This window comes from Lynx canadensis, chromosome C1 (genome assembly GCF_007474595.2).
Source record: "Lynx canadensis isolate LIC74 chromosome C1, mLynCan4.pri.v2, whole genome shotgun sequence".
Taxonomy (NCBI): Eukaryota; Metazoa; Chordata; class Mammalia; order Carnivora; family Felidae; genus Lynx; species Lynx canadensis.
This window is the reverse complement of record NC_044310.1, coordinates 70,755,182-70,775,737: the sequence shown is the minus strand read 5'-3', so window position 1 is coordinate 70,775,737 and position 20,556 is coordinate 70,755,182. Positions and strand designations below refer to the sequence as shown.

The 20,556-nt window shown below is 38.7% G+C and overlaps 2 protein-coding genes across 2 annotated transcripts in view; one reads left to right on the top strand and one right to left on the bottom strand.

Annotated features, from left to right (window-relative positions):
• The window catches only part of SPATA1 (spermatogenesis associated 1), a 57,039-nt gene extending 44,742 nt beyond the window's left edge, over positions 1-12,297 (bottom strand). The window contains exons 1-2 of the mRNA XM_032594330.1: positions 12,071-12,297; positions 3,158-3,331 (exon numbers count right to left, since the gene is read on the bottom strand). Of these exons, the coding sequence (XP_032450221.1) occupies positions 3,158-3,259 (102 nt within the window). The 5' untranslated portion in view covers positions 3,260-3,331; positions 12,071-12,297. The remainder of the gene's footprint in view (positions 1-3,157; positions 3,332-12,070) is intronic.
• On the top strand, positions 12,294-20,379 carry GNG5 (G protein subunit gamma 5). Its single transcript, XM_030324004.2, has 3 exons — positions 12,294-12,482; positions 16,062-16,202; positions 20,208-20,379. Exons 1-2 carry the CDS (start codon positions 12,402-12,404, stop codon positions 16,185-16,187), a joined length of 207 nt encoding a protein of 68 aa, XP_030179864.1. The 5' UTR covers positions 12,294-12,401; the 3' UTR covers positions 16,188-16,202; positions 20,208-20,379.
• The last annotated feature ends 177 nt before the right edge of the window (positions 20,380-20,556 follow it).

The window sequence follows — 20,556 nt, the reverse complement described above, 5'->3', positions numbered from 1 at the left end:
TATTATGCTTGATGGAGTCACTGAGTTCCCTTGCACTATTCTCAATTTGCATAATTTTCTTTCCTCTCCTTTGCTCAGCTTGGTTACTTTTCATTACTTGTCTTCCAGGTCACTAATTTGTTCCTCTGCTTCATCTAGCCTGGTATTTATTCCATCAAATATATTTTCAATTTCATTTACTGTGTTCTTTATCTGTCTCTCTCTCTCTTTTTTTAATCTCTTTGTCAAGGGTCTCACTGATGTCTTCAATCTTTTCTCAAGTTTGGTAAGTATCTTTATGATCATTACTTTACATTCTCTATCAGGCATATTATTTTTAACTGTTTTGCTTTGGTCTCTTTTGGTGGCTTGGTCCTGTTCTTTCATTTGGGAGATATCTCTGCCTCCCTATTTGTCCGACTTTCTGTGTCCATTTCTCTGTATTAGGAAAGTCAGCTACTTCTCTTGCTCTTAACAATAACAGTCTTATGAAGAAGAGGTCCTATAGTACCTTGCAGTACAGTGTCCCCTGTTCCTCAGGGCCTAGTGTTTCAGGGAATGTTTCCTATGTGCATTGCATGTGCTCTGCTGTTGAGTCTTAGCATCTTATTTCCTTCAGTCCAGTTGTCTGCAGAGGCTCTCTTTGCCTATTGTGGTCCTCAGCAGGAGTGGCATACATTTTAACATGGTGTGTAGTAGTCAGCTTGTGAAATGGGATCTGCCCCTCCTGCTCCCAGAAATAAGGCCCTGCCAAATGTATGTGTCAGCAGATTTGGTGTTGGCAGGGTTTGCACCAGTCTTCTGGGGGAGGAATGTGCAATGTGGGGACTGAGGTAGGTGTGACTGGGAAGGGCTGATCTGCCAAAGCATGAGGGGGCAGGACTCAGTGCAAGCAAGTTAGGTAACGAGTGTAGGCACCACCCTGGTTCCCACAGGTGGCCAGTATTTATTCCAGAGGAGGGGGAACAGGGAAGGGAAATGGTGCCTGTCTGCTCCTTTTCCTGGAGGCATCTCTCAGCAATCCCTGTGTCTCTGGGTCACACTCTGTGATGACAAATCACTCACCCTCCCACTTCCCCTGACATGTCTCAAACAGCTGGTTCTACCCTGTGTCTTCATGGACTGTTTGTTGTGCTCTTTATGGGTGGGGCTTTCTACAGCCCTCTATACTCTTCCAGAGTAGAGTACACTGATTTTTTAAAATTCCAGGCTTTAAGTCCCTTTGGTTGTAAGAACTCAAGAAATTTGGCCCCTCTCATTTTCAAAGGCAAATATTATGGGGATTCATCCTCCCTGTTTGTAGGTGCCCCAGTGTGAAAGTCTGTTTTCTGCCTTTTTCTACACCTCTCCTTCTCCACCAAAGATGGCCATAGTCCCTTTTGCTCCTAGACCCTGTCTTTGCCCTTCCTACCTCCTTCGATGTGGCCTCTTCCCTACCTTAGTTGTAGAATTTGTTCTTCCAGTCTTTCTTAGGTAGTTTTCTTGGTTATTTACTATGATGTGTTATCTAGTTGTATCCTTGGATGAAGCAGGCTTAGGGTCCTCCTACTCTACCTTCTTCCCAGCCAACCTTGTTCAACAAGCGTTTTTGAAACAAAGACTTCCCTCTTGTAAACAGTTAACTGTGTATAGTCTTCTGACACAAATTAGTCAGCTGGGGGCAAGAATACTTTATAAATGGTGCCCTGTATTTCATTTTGCCTTTCAATAGGACACATACAATGTTCTACTTCCAAAGTTTACTATATTCAATAACTATTAAAGGGTTAATACAACAGGCTGTAAGGGACAAGAAAATGGAACCTGTTATGATGCTATCTGAATAAAGTGTGAGATGATGGTGGCTCATTCCAATGTACTAGCAGAAGTGATGGGAAATGGTCAGATTTTTATATAATTTGAAGCTATAGTTAGTCCATTGGAAGTGAAGTTTGAGAAACAAACAAACAAAAATGACTCTAAGGCATGTGGCCACAGATACTCAAAGGATGGATTTGCTATCACCTGAGATGGAGAATGTCATGGGGAGAACATGTTTAGGGGAGGGAGAAAAGATCCATAGTTCAGTTTGAGATATGCTAATTTTAAGATGTGTATTGGCCATCCATGAGGGATGGAAGCTGAAAATATGAATCTGCAGTTTGGGAAAGAAGACTAGATTGAGGATATAAATTTGGGAAATTTGGGAAATAAAGTTGGTATTTAAAGCTATTATACAGAATGAGACCACCAAGGAATGAGTGCAGATGGAGAAGAAACAAAGAGCTGGCCCCTGAAATTCTCCACTATTAAGTGATCAGGAAGAAGAAGAAAACCCAGCAAAGAAGACTGAAAATGAACAACAAGGAAAGCAGGAGGAAAACCAAGATGTGTATGCTAGAAGCCAAGTGAATTAATTATGTTAAATACGAGTGATCAACAGTGTCAACTGCTGCACACAGACCAAAAATATGCAGGATAAGAATTAAACAACAGATTTAGTAATGTAGAGGTGAATTTAACAAGAGCAATTTTGGTGCAGTAGTGGAGTGAAAACTTGATTGGAGCTGGTTTAGAGAGAAAATGGAGAGAAGGTACTGGGGGTTTGAGAAGGTATGAAATAGTTGTCTAGAACAGTGGAAAAGTAAATGAGTGAGTGGAAGACAGTCTGCCTACCAGCAAAAGGTTCCAGTTGAGATTCATGGTCCTGAATTTAAAGTGAGAACAATGTTCATGTTGGTATATTTTTCTCCAGCCACATTCCACTGTAGGCATAGGTATAGCATAAGTGAAGAATTAGATTAACCAGGGTTTTTGTTTTGCCAAGCAGTATAATGAAATGAGAGAGGGCCAAGGAGTCAAAAGTATCAGAAAGAGAGTAATCCAGATCGTTCTATGGTATTTAAATTGCGGAGGGCATCAAAAGTTGATGAATAAGACAAACAGACAAACAAAAACAAAAAACAGGTGATAGGATCAATGCACTGGGAACCCAATAAAATCAGAGCACTTAGAGGAAATGAACTACAGATAAAAGAACTGGGATAAAATAATTGTAATCAGACAATGGGATACACAGTGGAGTTAATATCTAACACTTTATATAATCCATATTTTGCTTTCTCAGAACTTTTCAAAAACAATATTAAGCAAGCTTTTCTTATATTTTCTTATATTTTAGTTTACAGGATTTTCTTACCTCTGATGAAGAAGGTCGGCTTGGACTGAGGGACATATTCACCAGTGTCTGAATAGGGTGATTATCAGTTGGAATTTTGTGGGGTGTTTTACCTTTCTTCATTTAAGTAGTATATGTAAAGGTTATAACAGATTTTTGACTTGTTTAAGATAGCATTCCACTCAATTCTGGTCTCTGATTCATTCAAAAAATGAAAAGAAAAACACAAAAGGCTTTAAAATACACTGAAAATGAAAACTTAGGAATGTACACAATCTCATAATTTAAAAAGACCTATTACTAGTAAGTCTGTGTGTGTGTATATATATATATATATATATGTATATACACATCTATATATGTATACATACATACATATATATATATATTTTTTTTTCAATACAACTAAATAAATTGTTAAATTACATTATAAAAGACTTGTGACCAGGGCATATTTTACTATTCTAAACAATTAATTTTCTCAAGGTTGAAAATTAAAGTTAAATATATATGGTATTTTATATAAAGTAGAAATATGTTTCTGGAAGTATAGAGACTAAATTTGTGCAAATGGCTATAGAATGATGAAAACTGTTTTACCATAAACATTTCTTCCTGGGCTTGGATATCTCAAATATAACATGAATAATTATTCCAGATGAAAATGCCAGTTTTTAAGTACTTTAAGCTATGTTTGTGTTGTTTCTTGTATTGTTCTCAGAGGATTTAAAACAGTTTACAAGAATCCACAATAACATTTAAATTATATAATAAAAATTGAAAAGTAAGGTAGCTGAATTACTCTAAACAGGAATTATCAAAGTAGGACAATCCTTAAGTAAGCGATGTGATACCAATACCAGAACAGAAGCCTTTTCAAGATTTCAAAGCACTGTACAATCTTGATTTATATTAAAACAGTAAGTGCAACAAAATTTAAAATTTCTGTTATTTGGTATTGATTACAGCTCTATGAAATCATATCAGAGACCACTAATTATTCTAATGGTATCAAAATTAAAAAATTATATCCTGGGACATAACATCTTTTAAATCAAGTTAGTTTCACATATTACTTCCTATGCAAATTTCTTACAATAATTAAAACTTAAAATGTTTTGTTATTTTAACCATCTCAAACATTATTTTAATTACATTAGTATTTTTTTTAACTATTTAGATATTTCCATTTCTATACCTACCCAAAGGCTCTTTCTGCCATTGTACTAATATCAGCCTATATTATGAACCTAAACACAACTCAGATACATATATGGTAATGTCTTTATTATATAAAAATTATTTGTAATAACCTATAAGAATTACAGTCCATGGGCATGCAAATTGCTACTGATGTGAAAACTGGGAGGCTGGGATTGTTAATTTCTGTGCATGCATTAAAAGCTTGTCATTTTTGGGGTGCCTGGGTGGCTCAGTTGGTTAAGCTTCTGACTCTTGATTTTGGCTCAGGTCATGATCTCACGGTTCATGAGATGGAACCCAAGATGGGCTCTGCACTGACAGCACGGGCCTGTGCACATGTGCACATTCTCTCTCAAAATAAATTAACATTAAAAAAAAACTTGACATTTTCATTCAGAACAAATTTTTAATTAAGCAAACTCAAGTCATTAACCAAGACCTGCTTTAATATTGTCCTCAGGTAAACTGCCCCATTACATTATCCCTTCTAAAGGTATAGCAAAGAAGCCATATTTTGAATGATACCTCCATTTTGTCATTTCTGACTGGATCAATGCTGAAGACTAAATCCTGGACAATAAAATGGCATTGCATATAAAGATGAGACCTTAAAAATTAGAACTGGGAGAACTCAAGATTCAGAATTCTCAAAAATAGATTATCATTAGTCAATTATGGGTTTGAGAGGGAGTAAGTGCTCGTAGATATATCACCTGTCATCTTTGATCTGGTCTGTACTTTAAAGAGAACGACCTATCGTACTTTCTCTGCATTACTCCAAAAATCATTTTGGAGTAAGCAGCAGAACTAAAAATCAAGCTTAAAAATTTCTGACACTTGATGACCTGGTGTTGAGAATCCAGGGTACTGCCAGCCTGGCCTACTTCAGCTCTAGGCATCCCACTGGGGTGGCCCCGATGCAGCATGCTACAAAACTCCCAGTCTGTGCCCACTCCAGCTCCAGCCAGCCAGCCAAAGTCACCAGGCACATGCAGTCTACACATGGATGGTTCCTATACAACACCATTCTTTCAAGACTGGGATAGATTGCTGTTTCACCTAATTCATAGAAACATACACAGAAAATGAAACAACATGAGAAGACAGAGGAATATGGTTTCAATGATAGGAATATTTGTTTAAATGAAAACAAAACCACAGAAAGAACTAAATGAAATGAAGATAAGAAACCTATTTCATAAAGAGTTAAAAAAAATTTTTTTTTAATGTTTATTTATTTTTAAGAGACAGAGCACAAGTGGGGGAGGGGCAGAGAGAGAGAGAAAGCAAGCAAGCGAGCAGGCAGGAGAGGGGCAGAGAGAGTTACAGAATCTGAAGCAAGTTCCAGGCTCGGAGAAGTCAGCACAGAGCCCACGCAGGGCTTGAACTCAGGAACCGCAAGATCGTGACCTGAGCCGTGATCAGCCTGGTAACTGACTGAGCCACCCAGGCGCCACAAGAGAATAGAATTCTTAAAAATGAGGAAATCTTAAGAGAATTCTGGGACAATATCAAACATACGAACATTTGCAGTGTAGTAATCCCAGAAAGAGAAGAGAAAGGGGCAGAAAATTTATTTGAATAAATAATAGCTGAAAACTTCCTCGACCTGGGTAAGAAAACAGAGAAGTAGGCCCAGGAAGCAGAGAGAGAATCCCAAATAAGATAAACCCAAAAAGGTCCACATCAAACCCCTAATAATTAAAACATCAAAAACTAAAGATTGAGACTTTCAAATATAACAAGAGAAAAACAACTAGTTACATACAAGGAAAACCCCATAAGGCTATCTATCACCTGATTTTTCAGCAGAAACTATGCAGGCCAGAGGGAGTGGCATGATATATTCAAAGCACTAAAAGGAAAAAAAAAAAAAAATACAACCAAAAATACTATATCTGGCCAGGTTATCATTCACAATTGAAGGAAAGATAGAGTCTCCCAAACAAAAATTAAAGGAGTTAGGGGCGCCTGGGTGGCGCAGTCGGTTAAACGTCTGACTTCAGCCAGGTCACGATCTCGCGGTCCGTGAGTTCGAGCCCCGCGTCGGGCTCTGGGCTGATGGCTCAGAGGCTGGAGCCTGTTTCCGATTCTGTGTCTCCCTCTCTCTCTGCCCCTCCCCCATTCATGCTCTGTCTCTCTCTGTCCCAAAAATAAATAAACGTTGAAAGAAAAAAAAAAAAAAAAAAAATTAAAGGAGTTCATCACCACTAACCTTACAAGAAAAGTTAAAGGGACTTCTTTAAGTGGAAAAGGCCATAACTAGAAGAAAATTATAAAAGGATATAATTTCACTAATAAAAGCAAACATATAGTAAAGGTAGTCAATCATTCACTTACAAAGCTAGTATGAAGGTTAAACATCAAAAGTGGTAAAATCAATTATATGTAAAAAAAAAAGTTAAGGAAGTCACAAAATAAAAAGGTGAAAAATGTGATATCATATACATAAAACGTGAAGGGGGAAAGAGTAAAAATGTCATGCTTCTAAAATGTGTTCAAGCTTAAGCAGCCATCAACTTATCATAGACTGCTATATACTTAGGATGTTGTACATGAATTTCATAACCACAAACCAAAAGCCTGTAACAGATACACAAATATAAAGACAAAGGAGAACATTAAAGAAAGTCATCACAAGGGAAGAGATCAAGAGAAGAAGAAAGGAATAGAGAACAATAAAAACAACCAGAAAACAATGAAGAAAATTATAGTAAGTACATACCTATCAATAATTACTTCAAATGTAAGTGGACTAAATGCTCCAGGTAAGACACAGGGTGACAAAACGCATATAAAAAAAAAAAAGAAAAAAGAAAAAAAAAAAAACCCTCCAAATGCTGCCTACAAGAAACTCACTTCATACCTAAAGACACAAACTGAAAGTAAAGGGAAAGAAAAAGATATTCACACAAATGAAGTGGGAAAAAAAAAGCTAGGGTAGAAATACTTATATCAGACAAAATAGACTTTAAACAAGGACTGTAACAAGAGACAAAGAAGGGCATTATGTAATGATAAAGTGATTAATACAACAAAAGTATATAACAATTGTAAATATCTGTGCACCTAATATAGGAGTACCAATATATATAAAAGAATATGAACAGACATAAAGGCAGAAATTGACAGTTATATGATCATAGTAGGGAACTTTAACAACACCGCACTTACATCAATGGATAGATCATCCAGACAGAAAATCAACACAGAGACTGGCTTTGAATTATGCATTAGACCATATAAACTTAACAGATATATACAGAACAGTCCATCCCCAAACAGCAGAATATACATTCTTTTCAAGTGCATATGGAACATTCTCTAGGATTGATCATGTTAGGCCACTAAACAAGTCTCAATAAATTTAAGAAGACTGAAATAAAATCAAGCATCTTTTCTGAACACAAGAATATGAAACTAGAAATCATTACAAAAAAAAAAAGGAAAAAATACAAATGTGGAGATTTGAAAACATGTTACTAAACAACCAATAAGTCATAAATCAAATAGGAAATCAAAACCAAGAGATAAATAAAAATGGAAACACCATGGTTCAAAATTTTGGGGATGTATCAAAAGTAGTTCTAAGAGGGAAGTTTATAATGATATAGGTCTGCCTTGAGAAACAAGAAAAATCTCAAACAATCTAACCTTACACCTAAAGGAACCAGAGAAGAAAGGAAATCCTATCAGAACAGAAATAAATGAAACAGAAGAAAAAAAAAATCAATGAAACTAATAGTGAGTCCTCCGAAAAGATACACAAAATTAATAAACCTGTAGCCAGATTCATCAAGAAAAAAAGGGAGAGGCCTCAATAAAATCAGAAATGAAAGAGAAATAACAAGCTTCATTACAAAAATACAACAAATTATAAGAGGCTGCTATGAGAAATTATATGCCAACAAATTGGACAACCTAGAATAAATTCATAGAAAAACATACAATCTTCCAAGATTGAATCAGAAAGAAATAAATAATCTGAACAGGCTAATTACTAGTAACAAAATTCAGTTGGTAATCAAAAAGCTCTGGGGCACCTGGGTAGCTCAGTTGCTTAAGCATCTTGACTCTTGATTTTGGCTCAGGTCATAATCTTGAGGTTTTGAGAGTTCGAACCCCACATCAGGGCTCTGTGCTGACAGTGCAGAGGCTGCCTGGGATTCTCTCTTTCCCTCTTCTCTGCCCCTCCGCTGCTCATGCTTACTCTCTCTCTCTTAAATTTAATAAATAAACTTTTTTAAAAAATTATTAAAAAAACCACAACTATTAAGACTACACCAAAATAAAAAACTTTTGCACAGCATTAGAACCATCAACAAAATGAAAAGACAACCTACTATATGGGAGAAGATTTCTCTTTTTTTTTTTTTTTTTGTAATTGACATATCTGACAAGGAGTTAATATGCAAAATATATAAAGAACTCCTACAACTTTACACCAAACCCACAAATAATCAAATTAAAAAACGGGCAGATGATCTGAATAGACATTTTTCCAAAAAAGACATATAGATGTCCAACAGACACATGAAAAGATGCTCAACATCACTAATCATCAGGGAAATGCAAATCAAAACCACAATGAGATATTTATTACCTTACACATATATAAATGGCTAGAATCAAAAAGACACGAACAAGTGTTGGCAAGGATGTGGAGAAAAAGAATCCCTCATTCACTGTTGGTAGGAATGTAAGTTGGTGCAACCACTGTGGAAAGCACTATGCAGGTTCCTCAAAAATTAAAAACAGAAATACCATATGATTCAGTAATTCCACTACTGGGTATTTGCTCAAAGAAAACAAAAACATGAATTCAAAAAATATATGCACCCCTATGTTTATTGCAGTATTATTTTATAATAGCCAAGATATGGAAGCAACCCAACTGTTCATTGACAGATGAATGGATAAAGAAGAGGTGGTTTATATAAACAATTGAATACTACTCAGCCATAAAGAAGAATGTAGTCTTGCCCTTTGCAACAACATGAATGGAACTAGAAGGTATTAGGCTAAGTGAAATAAGTCAGACAGAGAGAGACAATCACCATATGATTTCACTTACATGTGGAACCTAAAAAACAAATGAATGAGCAAAACACCAGACCCTTAAATACAAAGAACAAACTGATGGTTGCCAGAGGACAGTAGGGAGATGAGTGAAATAAAGGGAATTAAGAGGTACAAACTTCCAGTGATAAAATAAGTCATGGAAACAAAAAGTACAGCATAAGAATACAGCCAATAATATTGTGATAATATTGTTTGGTGAGAGATGGTGAGTATGCTGATTGTGATGAGCACTGAGTAATGTATAAAGCTGTTGAATCATTATGTTATACACCTGAAACTAATATAACATTGTATGTTAATCATACTTCAATAACCAAAAAACAATCTGATTAAAAAATGGGCAGAGGACCTGAACTCGCATTTTTTTAAAGACAACACACAGATGGCCAACAGACATATAAAAAGATCCTCAAAATCAATAATCACCAAGGAAATGCAAATCAAAACCACAAGGAGATCACTTCACACCCCTCAGAATGGCTAGTTTCAAAAACACAAGAAATAAAAGTGTTGGCAAGGAAGTGAAGAAAAAGGAACTCTTCTGCACTGTTGGTGGGAATGTAAATTGGTGCAGGCATTGTGGAAAACAGTATGCAGGTTCTTCAAAAATTAAAAATAGGAACACTATACCATCTAGTAATTCTGCTACCTGATATTTAGCTGCAGAAAATGAAAACACTAATTTGAAAAGATATATGCACCTCTATGTTTACTGCAGCAATATTTACAACAGCCAAGGTATGGAAGCAACCCAAGTATTCATCAATGGATGAATGTATAAAGAATATGTAGGGGCACCTGAGTGGCTCAGTCAGTTAAGCATCCAACTTCGGCTCAGGTCATTATCTCACGGTTTGTGAGTTTGAGCCCCGCGCCAGGCTCTGTGCTAACCGCTCAGAGCCTGGAGCCTGCTTCGGATTCTGTGTCTCCCCCTCTCTCTGTCTCTGTCCCTCCTCTGCTCACACTCCATCTCTCTCTCTCTCTCTCAAAAATAAATAACACTAAAAAGTTATAAAAAAAAGAACATGCAGAATATCATTCAGTAATGTAATATTACTCCTCTCTAAAAAAGAATGAGACCTTGCCCTTTGCAACACGGATGGGCCTAAAGAATATTATGCTATGTGAAATAAATCAAAGAGTGACAAATACAATATGATTTCACTTATACGTGAAATCGAAAAAATAAATGAAGGAACAAACAAAACCGGAAAGAGACCCATATACAGAGAACTTACCGTTGCCAGAGGGAAGGAGGGTGGGGGGATGGGCACAATGGATGAAGGGTAGTAGTAGGTACAAGATTCCACCTATGGAATGAATAAGTCTCTGGGCTAAAAGGTACAGCGAGGAATAGAGTCAACGGTACTGTGATAGCATTGTATGGTGACAGCAGCCACACTTGTGGTGAGCATAGCATTATGAATAGAGTTGTGAAATCACTGTTCTACACCTAAAACTAATGTAACATTGTGTGTCAATTATACTTCACTTAAATTTAAAAAATTCTGGATAGATTTATTACTTCATTATGAAATGGGGAAACAGTGGCTCAGCAAAGTTTAAATGGCTTTGGCTTGCAGGAGGGGGTGGGGAGGGGTGGTGGTGGAGAATACAAAGGTAAGTGGTAGAGCCAGAATTTAAACCTTGGTTTTTAACCCTAGTTATTACATCTATTGTATGAATTAAATAAACTACTAAAGCACCCTGTACATTTTTGTAAAGTGATTTAAACTGTTTAGTAAATAATGTTTTATTTGTCAATTAGAGCAAATTATATGTGGATTTTCTCACTACACAAAAAATCTGAAATGTCTCAGTGATTAAATTATTCACGTTTATAGAAAGAAAACAGTAGTGTATTCCTTGATGTACTTTAATCGTTGAATAGGAGGAAACACTTATCCTAAGCGCTGTGACATAACAAATAAGTTTCCATGGGTGAGACATTCATTGGCTGAGCCTATTTTGCTTGATTAGATACTACTGTTTCTCTCTCCAGCAACTCCTCTGAAGGTCAATTTCAAGCAGCAGGTAATAAGCTACCACTGAAATACAAAACAAACTTTCCGGAAGCACAAGAAGTTGTTTTATTTTTTAAGGTATAATAAGCGTTAATTCCCCAAGTGAAGTGGATAACAAGATGAGACGGGTGTAATCTTCTGCAAGTACTCTGGCTTCTTCACCACCTCTTCGAGAAAACCAAGAGATAAGAAGCGAGAGAAGCCAAATCCTGAGAAGACGCGCTTTCCCCTAGCGAGCCAGCACCCCTGCTCCCCGCCGCCCCGCTTCCCTCGGTCAGTTACGGCGACCTCCGAGCTCTAAAGAGAGCTTTGGGCCTCAGGGGGGTCTGATGGCCGGAAACTGGCTGAAGACCGGCCGCGCCACAAACTCGGGTAGCGTTTTAGAGACGCGTCTCTAAGGAGACGGGGTGTCCGTAACTCGCGCCGGTTACTTCAGGCTCCTACTCCTCGGCTGGGCCCTTCTCTTCCCACAACCTCTGCTGCCAAGGCCGTCAGGAGAACTGGAACCTCTTTGTCACCTGTCCAGCAGGCCTTTTATAAACTCTTTCAAGCACCCGCCTTTCCTAACCAGTCCTTTTCAGGTTCCCCTCGAGTGTTGGCGGCTAATGAGGAGCTTTTTCTTTACCTCTCCTAAGTCGGCCTCTCGGGAGAGGAAGATGGGCGACGGGTCTCGCTGGCGTCCCGCTGCTCCTCTGCCCAAACCGCGCTCCTCCCCTTCTCACTCCCTTCTTCCCCTCCCTCCGGCTCTGCTCCTGCGTGGGGAGAGGAGCTGGAACTGAGAGCCGTGGAGGACACGCATGCGCGCCGCGGGTGGAGCCGCTGGGCAAAGAACCGGAAACTTAAGAGACAAAGTTCGGAGCCCCGCCCCCCGCCGCGCTGCCCCGCCGTCAGACCCCGCGGACCCTCTACCGGACCGATTCCCGCAACGACGAATCTGCCCGGCTCTCGCGAGCGCCATGTCGGGTTCCTCCAGCGTCGCCGCTATGAAGAAAGTGGTTCAACAGCTCCGGCTGGAAGCCGGGCTCAACCGCGTGAAGGTGTGCGGGGGCGGGCGGGCGGACGAGGGGGAGGGGAGGGGAGGGGAGGGCGGCGGCGGCGGCGGCGGCGGATGGGATCGGGCGGCCGAGGTGGCTGGGGCGAGCGGCACTTTTGTCCCGCTCCTGTTTCTTCTGGGGAGGACGCGCGCTCGGCGGCGACGACCCGATCCGGGAGGGCCAGCTTTAGAGAAGTAGCGGCGCGGATCGGCGCTGTTGTTCGGGGGTCGGTTAGTGCGCCTTTCCGCGCCAGGGCTTTCCAAGGCAGGCTGGCCCCGGGGCTGAACCACGGCTTTCCGCATTCCGGTGGCCCTTCTCTCTCCCTCCCTCCGCCGTGACTCCGCGGCTGGCTTGGGCAACAGCTGCTCCTCCGAGCGCCGTCCGCACCCTTCTAGTCCTTAGTTTACCAGACTCCACCCTTTATTTTCACTGGACAGAGTTTTACCTGGCTTTTAATTCAGAACAGAACCTATTTGCATGTCGGAACGTTCCCAAACCCACTCCTTGCCAACTCCTCTTATCCACCGAACACTTACTTGAAAACGAATTTTTGCAAACGCAAACTGTAAGTTAAAGAAGCATGTTTGTTTTCGAAACGTCCCCGGTGCCTAAGGTTCCCCTCGAGTGTTCTGTACAACCTCTGGTGTGTTCTGTACAACCTCATACAAAGCGTGCATTTCATACTTAGTTGGCAGTTTACTGTGTCTGACCTTGGAAATATCTATTGGTTTGCATACCTTAGTGATCAGAGTGGACCATTCTTACTTGTTTTGCCGTCTAGTTAATACTGACCTTGTCTTGGGGCATTTACCTTGCGGGGAGAAACCTTTGTGTGTGTTGGCAGGACAACCTGACATTCAAGTGCTGTTCCAAGTTTCTCCAGATTTTTAAAATCCTAAGTGGATTGGCTTCTTTCTGATGCAGGTCATCTTACAAGTGAAACACTTCTTGTAATTAAAAAAAGAAACAAGAATATAAATCATGCCCTCTGTTGAAAGAAGCAGCCAGTTTTCAAGATGACTTGATTGTGTACTCATCTGGCTAAGTGTTTACTTCTCCCTGAAATGTTTTATGGAGTAAGATAGCCTCCCATTTACCTACTTCCTTAAATAGAAATGTCAGGGACCTAGCTTACTCAGTTGTGGTCACCTCAGGAGGGAAGGGAAATTCCCATCAGTTTGGTGTGGGATTCCCCTCCCTGTCCTTTAAGTGCTGTAGACTACATTGCTGTTTGGAATCCATTTCTCTCATCTCCAGCTTCTTAACTCATCTCAGTGATTTATGGTCAGTCTCGGTTGGATTTAACTCTGAAACTTGAAATCCTATGTTTCTTAACCAACCATTACATTATCACACATGTGCGCCTTTATCACAGGTTAGAGTGGCCCAGGAAAGAAAAAAAAATGGGACTGGGATGCAAAAAAAAAAAAAAAAAAAGCTGGCTGAAAGTAGTAAGTGTTCATTGGGGGTACTTAGTTCCTTGTCTCGAAAGAAAATGAGATGAAGGCCTCAGATTAAAGTACTCTGAGGGTTTTACTATGAAAACCCCAGCTACTCCAGTGACTCTTCCAAGTGATGCCTGCCTCTTGGACCTAATTCTTCAGGAGGCTTCTGTTCTGGAGCATTAAAGTCACCACAGGTGGCTTTGGTTTTAGAGTTATTTCATCTCCTACTAGGGATGTAGCAAGGAGGGGAGGGCGTTCCACCTTGGGACTTCAAATGAACTTTTCTTTAACTCTGTTGTAAAGTGTGGTTGGTTCGATTTTATTTTGTGCACCTATTTTATCCATGACTCTGTGCTAGATGCTTTTTTTTGGTGCTATTTTAAACTAGCACGAGTTTACTGTTAAACCTTTATGTTTAACCACAGTTGATAGAAATTTTCACAAATGCTTGACAAACTATACCATATGTAGGGTGACCATGCATTGTATTGCCAACCAGGGCACTTTGGAGAGTGAAAGAGGGCACTAATAATTATGCCAGGATTATAAGGTTTCAATCTCCTGGATGGTGACTATTACTGTGCTTTAGGGGCTAGCAGCTTGTTTGAGTTTAGAGCCTTTGTCTCAGTTCACCCACTGCTTGGAATTCTCGCTGATGGTTGTTTCTCACTGATAGTTACTTGGCTGGATCTCGTCATTGAGATGTCAGTTTAAATGTCACCTCCTCAGAGACACTTTTCCTTAGGTCAAGATCTAACCACTCTTTCTGAATAGCTCCTTGTCTGTATTTTCTCCTGAACTGTCACCTCCATAACAGGAACCTGGCTATTCTTATGTATTCTCAGTGCCTAGAAGTATATTTGGCACATAGTGGTGCTTGAGAAGTTTGTGAAAGGGAATTAATTAAGTTGGAAGCCTGCCTACACTTTAGGCAGAAAGTTGTCAGATACTTTATCCTTACTGCTAGTTAATGTGAATGAAACCAAGTTTTAAGATTGTGTAAAATGATACCTTGCATTCCCCACTTTAGCTACACCTTCTCTTGGTGGGTAAGCAGGGTGGCCACTTGTAGCACTTGCTAACAGGTATTTACACATTATTTTACACAGTTGCTAACCTGTGGATAAACTGTTGTATAAGTGGATAAAATGCTGTATAATGTACAAACATTTCAACGCTTGAGATTCATTTTGGGATGATGTATCCTTTTACCAGGTAAATGTCTGGGTTACAGCAGTAATCTGCAGGATTTCTTAGAGTATTTGTGATGCTTTCACCTCCCTTTCAAATGCCCAACTGAACTGGACACCTGCTCTCACCCTTCTTGGGGATAGTTAAAACTGAAAATAAAATGATTGTTTTTCCCATCTTCCTAAACCTCAAGACTTAGGATCTTGTATTCATTTGGAGCATCTTTTATTCATGTTCTACATCTGAACCGTTCAGTTCACTGTTCTGGTATTCTACATCACCTAATCAGAATGTATACAAATCATAGGTGTTTAAGTGATACCTAATTCCTTAAGTGCTGTTTGAGTGGCATTGCATACATATATGAAAATTAAATCACATTTAAGCAAATACACTGCTGCTTAAAGGCAGGCTGCTTGGTGAAGTGGCTAAAATAATTCAGTGTTTGCTATCGGCTTTTCAGTTACATGACACTGAACTGTCCAGTTTTGTAACATGAAACAGCAGATGGTACATAATGCCAAAACAATGAACTGAGTGGTTCAGATTTAGAACATGATGTTCATTTTCTCAGTAATATATATGCTTTCAAGACAGTTAACACCTTTTGTTTGCATCTTGTGTACTGCTTTTAGTAAAAAACAAGATGTTGAGTAACCTGAAGGTTGAGTACCTCTGAAGTTTATTAATAAACTACCCAGATGGGTTTTTCTTTGCAGATGTACTAAATCATTTGATGCTTTTAATAAGCAAGCAAAAGAAAGCATACTATAAACTAGTCCACTGTATGTGCAGTGTTTTGAGTATGATGAGCTCAGTGTGACTCTTTATATGTCTTCTTTTGAGTTAAGAGAAGTGTTTATTGCAGGTATTTCAAAGATTTGAGAAAACCTTCCTGAAAACATTCTCACCTCCTCCCACTACCCCCTCCTTTTGTCTTGTACAGGTTTCCCAGGCAGCTGCAGATTTGAAACAATTCTGTCTGCAGAATGCTCAACACGATCCCCTGCTGACTGGAGTATCTTCAAGTACAAATCCCTTCAGACCCCAGAAAGTCTGTTCCTTTTTGTAGTAAAATGAATCTTTGGTAAGTTTCTTTAATATTTAGGGTTTTTTTTTTTTTTTAAACTGCAGTGTTTATGGGGACAACTTTGAATACGTGTACTACCAATTGATTTGGATTCTGATGCCATTTCTCTAATAGAAACCAGCCGTAGCACAGCATAGCAGAGAATTAATTGGGAATTGGGAATGCAAGAGAAATTCAGGATATAGTTGAATAGACTGACATGATGTGGACATTTGTAGTGGGGGATAACAGGTTTTACTCTTTATTCTTAGGTAAAGATACAACAAGAGAGAAATGAAGTGTATGAGAGTTCATGGTGGCAGGCAGTGGATTTGATTTCAGGTTTCAGGATGGGTTGGTTTAAAGCATGTATCCATATGTTAATCTGTAGCTTCCATTTCAAGTGTCAGCGTGTGCAAAATTGTATAATGTTAATCCAAGAGAGATTTGACCAAAAAAACATGCTGTGGATAATTTAATATGTAATCCAAGGGTGCTGCTACCTTTTATAAATTCACAGTACTTAAGTCAGAGGGTGTACTCATATTGACCTATGAGAAGCAACCAAACTAATAGTGTTTAAAAAAAAAAAAGACTATGGCACACACCCTTTACAAACATTCTAACTCCTCAAAGTGCAGGAAGCCAGCTTCTTAAAATACCATGTTACATAGTTGGTGCCCTCCCTAATTAAGCTTTGTGGATTTGGGAGTATCCAGGAAGTCAGCATGTTTCCAGTAAATACAATGATTGGTAAAGATTTTGAAACACCAGAAACCACCTTTGAGTAACAGGTTTTCCATAAGGAAGTAGCTTTTTTTAACAGCCTAACATGTTCGTATTTAATAGTTAATAGTTCTTTGCTTCAGCAATATTAATTCTTCATGGCAGTTTTTGGGTATTTCATATTTTTATGGCTTATTAAAGATTCTTTTTAAACCTTTGTTCCCCATTGTATTCACTTTATAAAGTGGTTTATTTTCATTTGATATAAAATACTGTTAAGAAATGTGGCTTCTTACCTGGCTGTTAACAGTTTCATTTTGTAGGAGTCTGCAGATAAGTGTTTAAATGACTTGCTCAAAATTATAATATAGCTAGGATAAGAACACAGATTTCAAAGTAAAATAACAGCTACTAATCCTGGCAGTTTAATAAAACAGGTTTATGGATATGATTTTAAACACCTTGGGCCAAGAAAAGGATGTTTGGATGTAAAAGTATTTCTTCTCAAACTTGAATGTATCTGCAAATTACCTTGTTAAAATGCAAATTCAAATTCAGTAGGTCTGAATTCTAAGGGCTGAAGGATTTTTTTTTTTTTCTTATTAATATTTGTTTTTGAGAGTAACTGCACACAAGTGAGGGAGGACAGAGAGAGAGGGAGACAGAATCCAAAGTAGGCTCCAGGCTCTGAGCCGTCTGCATAGAGCCTGACACAGGGCTTGAATTCATGAACCATGACGTTGGATGCCCAACCAACTGAGCCACCCAGGCATAGGGCTGAAGCATTTCTTACAGATGCCCAGGTTATACAGATGTTGGTCGTCCTGGGCCCACACTGAATGGCCGGGATACATAGATTCTATATTTGAGTCTTTATATTTACATCTTTTAAAAATATATAGTTTAAAGAAAGACAGCATAGATAACTTAGCAGTAGGTTAGAATACAAGGAAAATACAAAGACCATGATCAGCGGACCTAGAGACAATCATTATTAATCTAGATTTCCTTTTAAGAGGGAAAAAAATTTATATGCTGGTTTACAGACAGTGAGTATGTACAGTTTTTATTCTGCTTTTAAAAAACCTTTATGGATGCCTGGGTGGCTCGGTTGGTTAAGCATCTGACTTCGGCGGCTCAGATCATGATCTCACGGCTTGTGAGTTTGAGCCCCACTCTGTGCTGACAGCTTAGAGCCTGGAACCTGTTTCAGATTCTATGTCTCTCTCTCTGTCTCTGCCCCTCCCCCTCTCGTGCTCTCTCTCTCTCAAAAATAAAAATTAAAAAAAAAACCTTGAACTTTATTTCATTAAAAATTCTTTGTAAATGAAATTTTTAGTGGCTGTATTATACATCATTAATACAGCTTAAACATTAAATATTGCTACACTGAGGCAAATATCTTGGTAGTCCTATGTATAGTTTACCTGTTTTCTTTAAGATAAATTTCTAGAAGTAAGATGATTCAGTAAGGAATGACATTTAAAATTTAATAACACTTGCTAACTGGGAACAAACTTTCCACATGGAGCTCAAGAGTGCTTTCTCTTGAGCCCTTGCCAAACAGACCTCAGCCTATTTGCTACTGTTTTCTACTGATCTAGTTTTTTCTAGTTTTTCTACTGATCTAGTAATTCAAATGTTAACTGAGCTTAAACATTTTTTTCACCATTCTGTTTAAGCCTCTTGAACATTCTCGTTCTAAGACAATAGAAATTTCCAAATAAGTATAGAGACCCATGTATCTACCATCCTGAATTAAATAGTTTACCTTACTAATTTTCTTTTTTTTTTTTAATTTTTTTTTAACGTTTATTTATTTTTGAGACAGAGAGAGAGACAGAGCATGAACGGGGAAGGGGCAGAGAGAGAGGGAGACACAGAATCGGAAGCAGGCTCCAGACTCTGGGCCATAAGCCCAGAGCCCGACGCGGGGCTCGAACTCACGGACCGCGAGATCGTGACCTGAGCTGAAGTCGGAGGCTTAACCGACTGAGCCACCCAGGCGCCCCGTTACTAATTTTCAAAAAGAAATAAAAGACACTTTTTCTACCTTTCTGTATAGGTAACTTACTCTGAAGTGGGTATACCCATGTTTTTACTTTTTACTACGTTTCTTGTGTTTTGTAGTTTTAAAACATAGTTACTGTTTTTTAAGGACCAACTATTATGTTTGAGATTTGTGTTGATCCTTGTAGATTGTTTTACCTGCTCTCTATCTCTAGTATTCAACGTGTGTATAAACCTCGGTTTGTTTATCCATTCCCCAGCCGAGTTACATTTAGGCTATTCCTAGTTCTTCCCTCTTAAAACACCACGATAGTCAACATCCATGTATGTTTCACTTTATAGGTTTATCTAGGTAAATGTTAAGTGGGGTGTCTGTCCAGTTGAATGGGGCCCCCACATGTGAGGCAGTGATCGGGTGGAAGTTGATGGTGAGGGAGGTGAAAGAATTTACCCAAAACAGAACAAAGGAGATAGAAATTTATTGCATACACCGTAAGGGACCGGGAAGGCAGGACAGCAGAAAGGCTTGTGCCATGAGGCAGTGGGAATGGAATACACCTTAGGGGGAGCTTTGGGCAGGACAGCAAAGGAGAGGCTTTCTGCAGTGAGGAAGCAGGTAGGGGCTGTTTTTAAAGGGAGAACATGAGGCGGTATGGTGATGTATGGAATCTTCCTTTTGGTAACTGTGCCTAGTTGTAAGTAGCCCATTGGTTAGTTAGGGCCTAAGGATATTTTAATGTGGATCGCCTGATGGGCCTGTGTGTATCCAGTGTGGGCACTTTTTACATTCCATGGCTCAAGCCTGTTTGCCTAAAAGTGGCCTCTACGTAAATAGAAGTGGGATTGCATCTTCTGCCTTAGTAGAATTTATCAAACTGCTCTCCTCAATGCTATTGCTTATTTTCTAGGGATATTCAGATTTTTCTAAATTTAAGAGATTTTTATGTTAACTTTTAAAAATTAGGATATAGAGTATATTTGGCAGTGATCTTGGCAAGTTAATCTATAAGTCTGTTTTTTATAAACCATGGGTGATTTGTACTTCAGAGTGGTTGTGAAAATTAAGAGAAAATTCTATTTTATATACCACAGAGATCTATTTCTCATTTTTTCCCTTGAAATCCTGTGATATGTCTGCTTCCTAAAAGGCTTGGTTTAATTGAAAGCACTGTATAAGCTAACATGCAAATGAATGCCCTCAAAGTAATAGAAGATGTATTACTTTTCAGAAAAAACTATTGTGTTTTGGTCCTTTCCCCTAATCCACTCTTTTCTTTTCCATTTCAGGTTTTCTAAACCATTTTTCATGAACCAGTGCATATTCAAAGGAGAACTAAATTTGGAGCCTGTATGAAAGCTTATCCCTTTAACACGTGCCATACTATATAAACTTCTACTTTTGTCAGTCCTTAACATCTACCTCTCTGAATTTTCATAAATTTCTATTTCACAAGGGTAATTATTTTATATACACTGGCAGCCACATACAATAAAATACTTAGTGTAAAAGTTTTTTGGTTAATTACTGGTATTGAATATACTGTGTATTAATTTGTTTTGAACACATAAGATAATGGCAATTTCTCAATGTCATTAAGAAGAGGTTTACGTTTTAGGGCTTGTTCTACAGCTCATC

Bases quoted from the DNA above. Each gene is read 5' to 3' on its own strand.
- GNG5 (XM_030324004.2), top strand. From the start codon at position 12,402: ATGTCGGGTTCCTCCAGCGTCGCCGCTATGAAGAAAGTGGTTCAACAG. The intron at 12,483-16,061 runs GTGTGCGGGGGC...TGTCTTGTACAG, and splicing joins CCGGGCTCAACCGCGTGAAG to GTTTCCCAGGCAGCTGCAGA.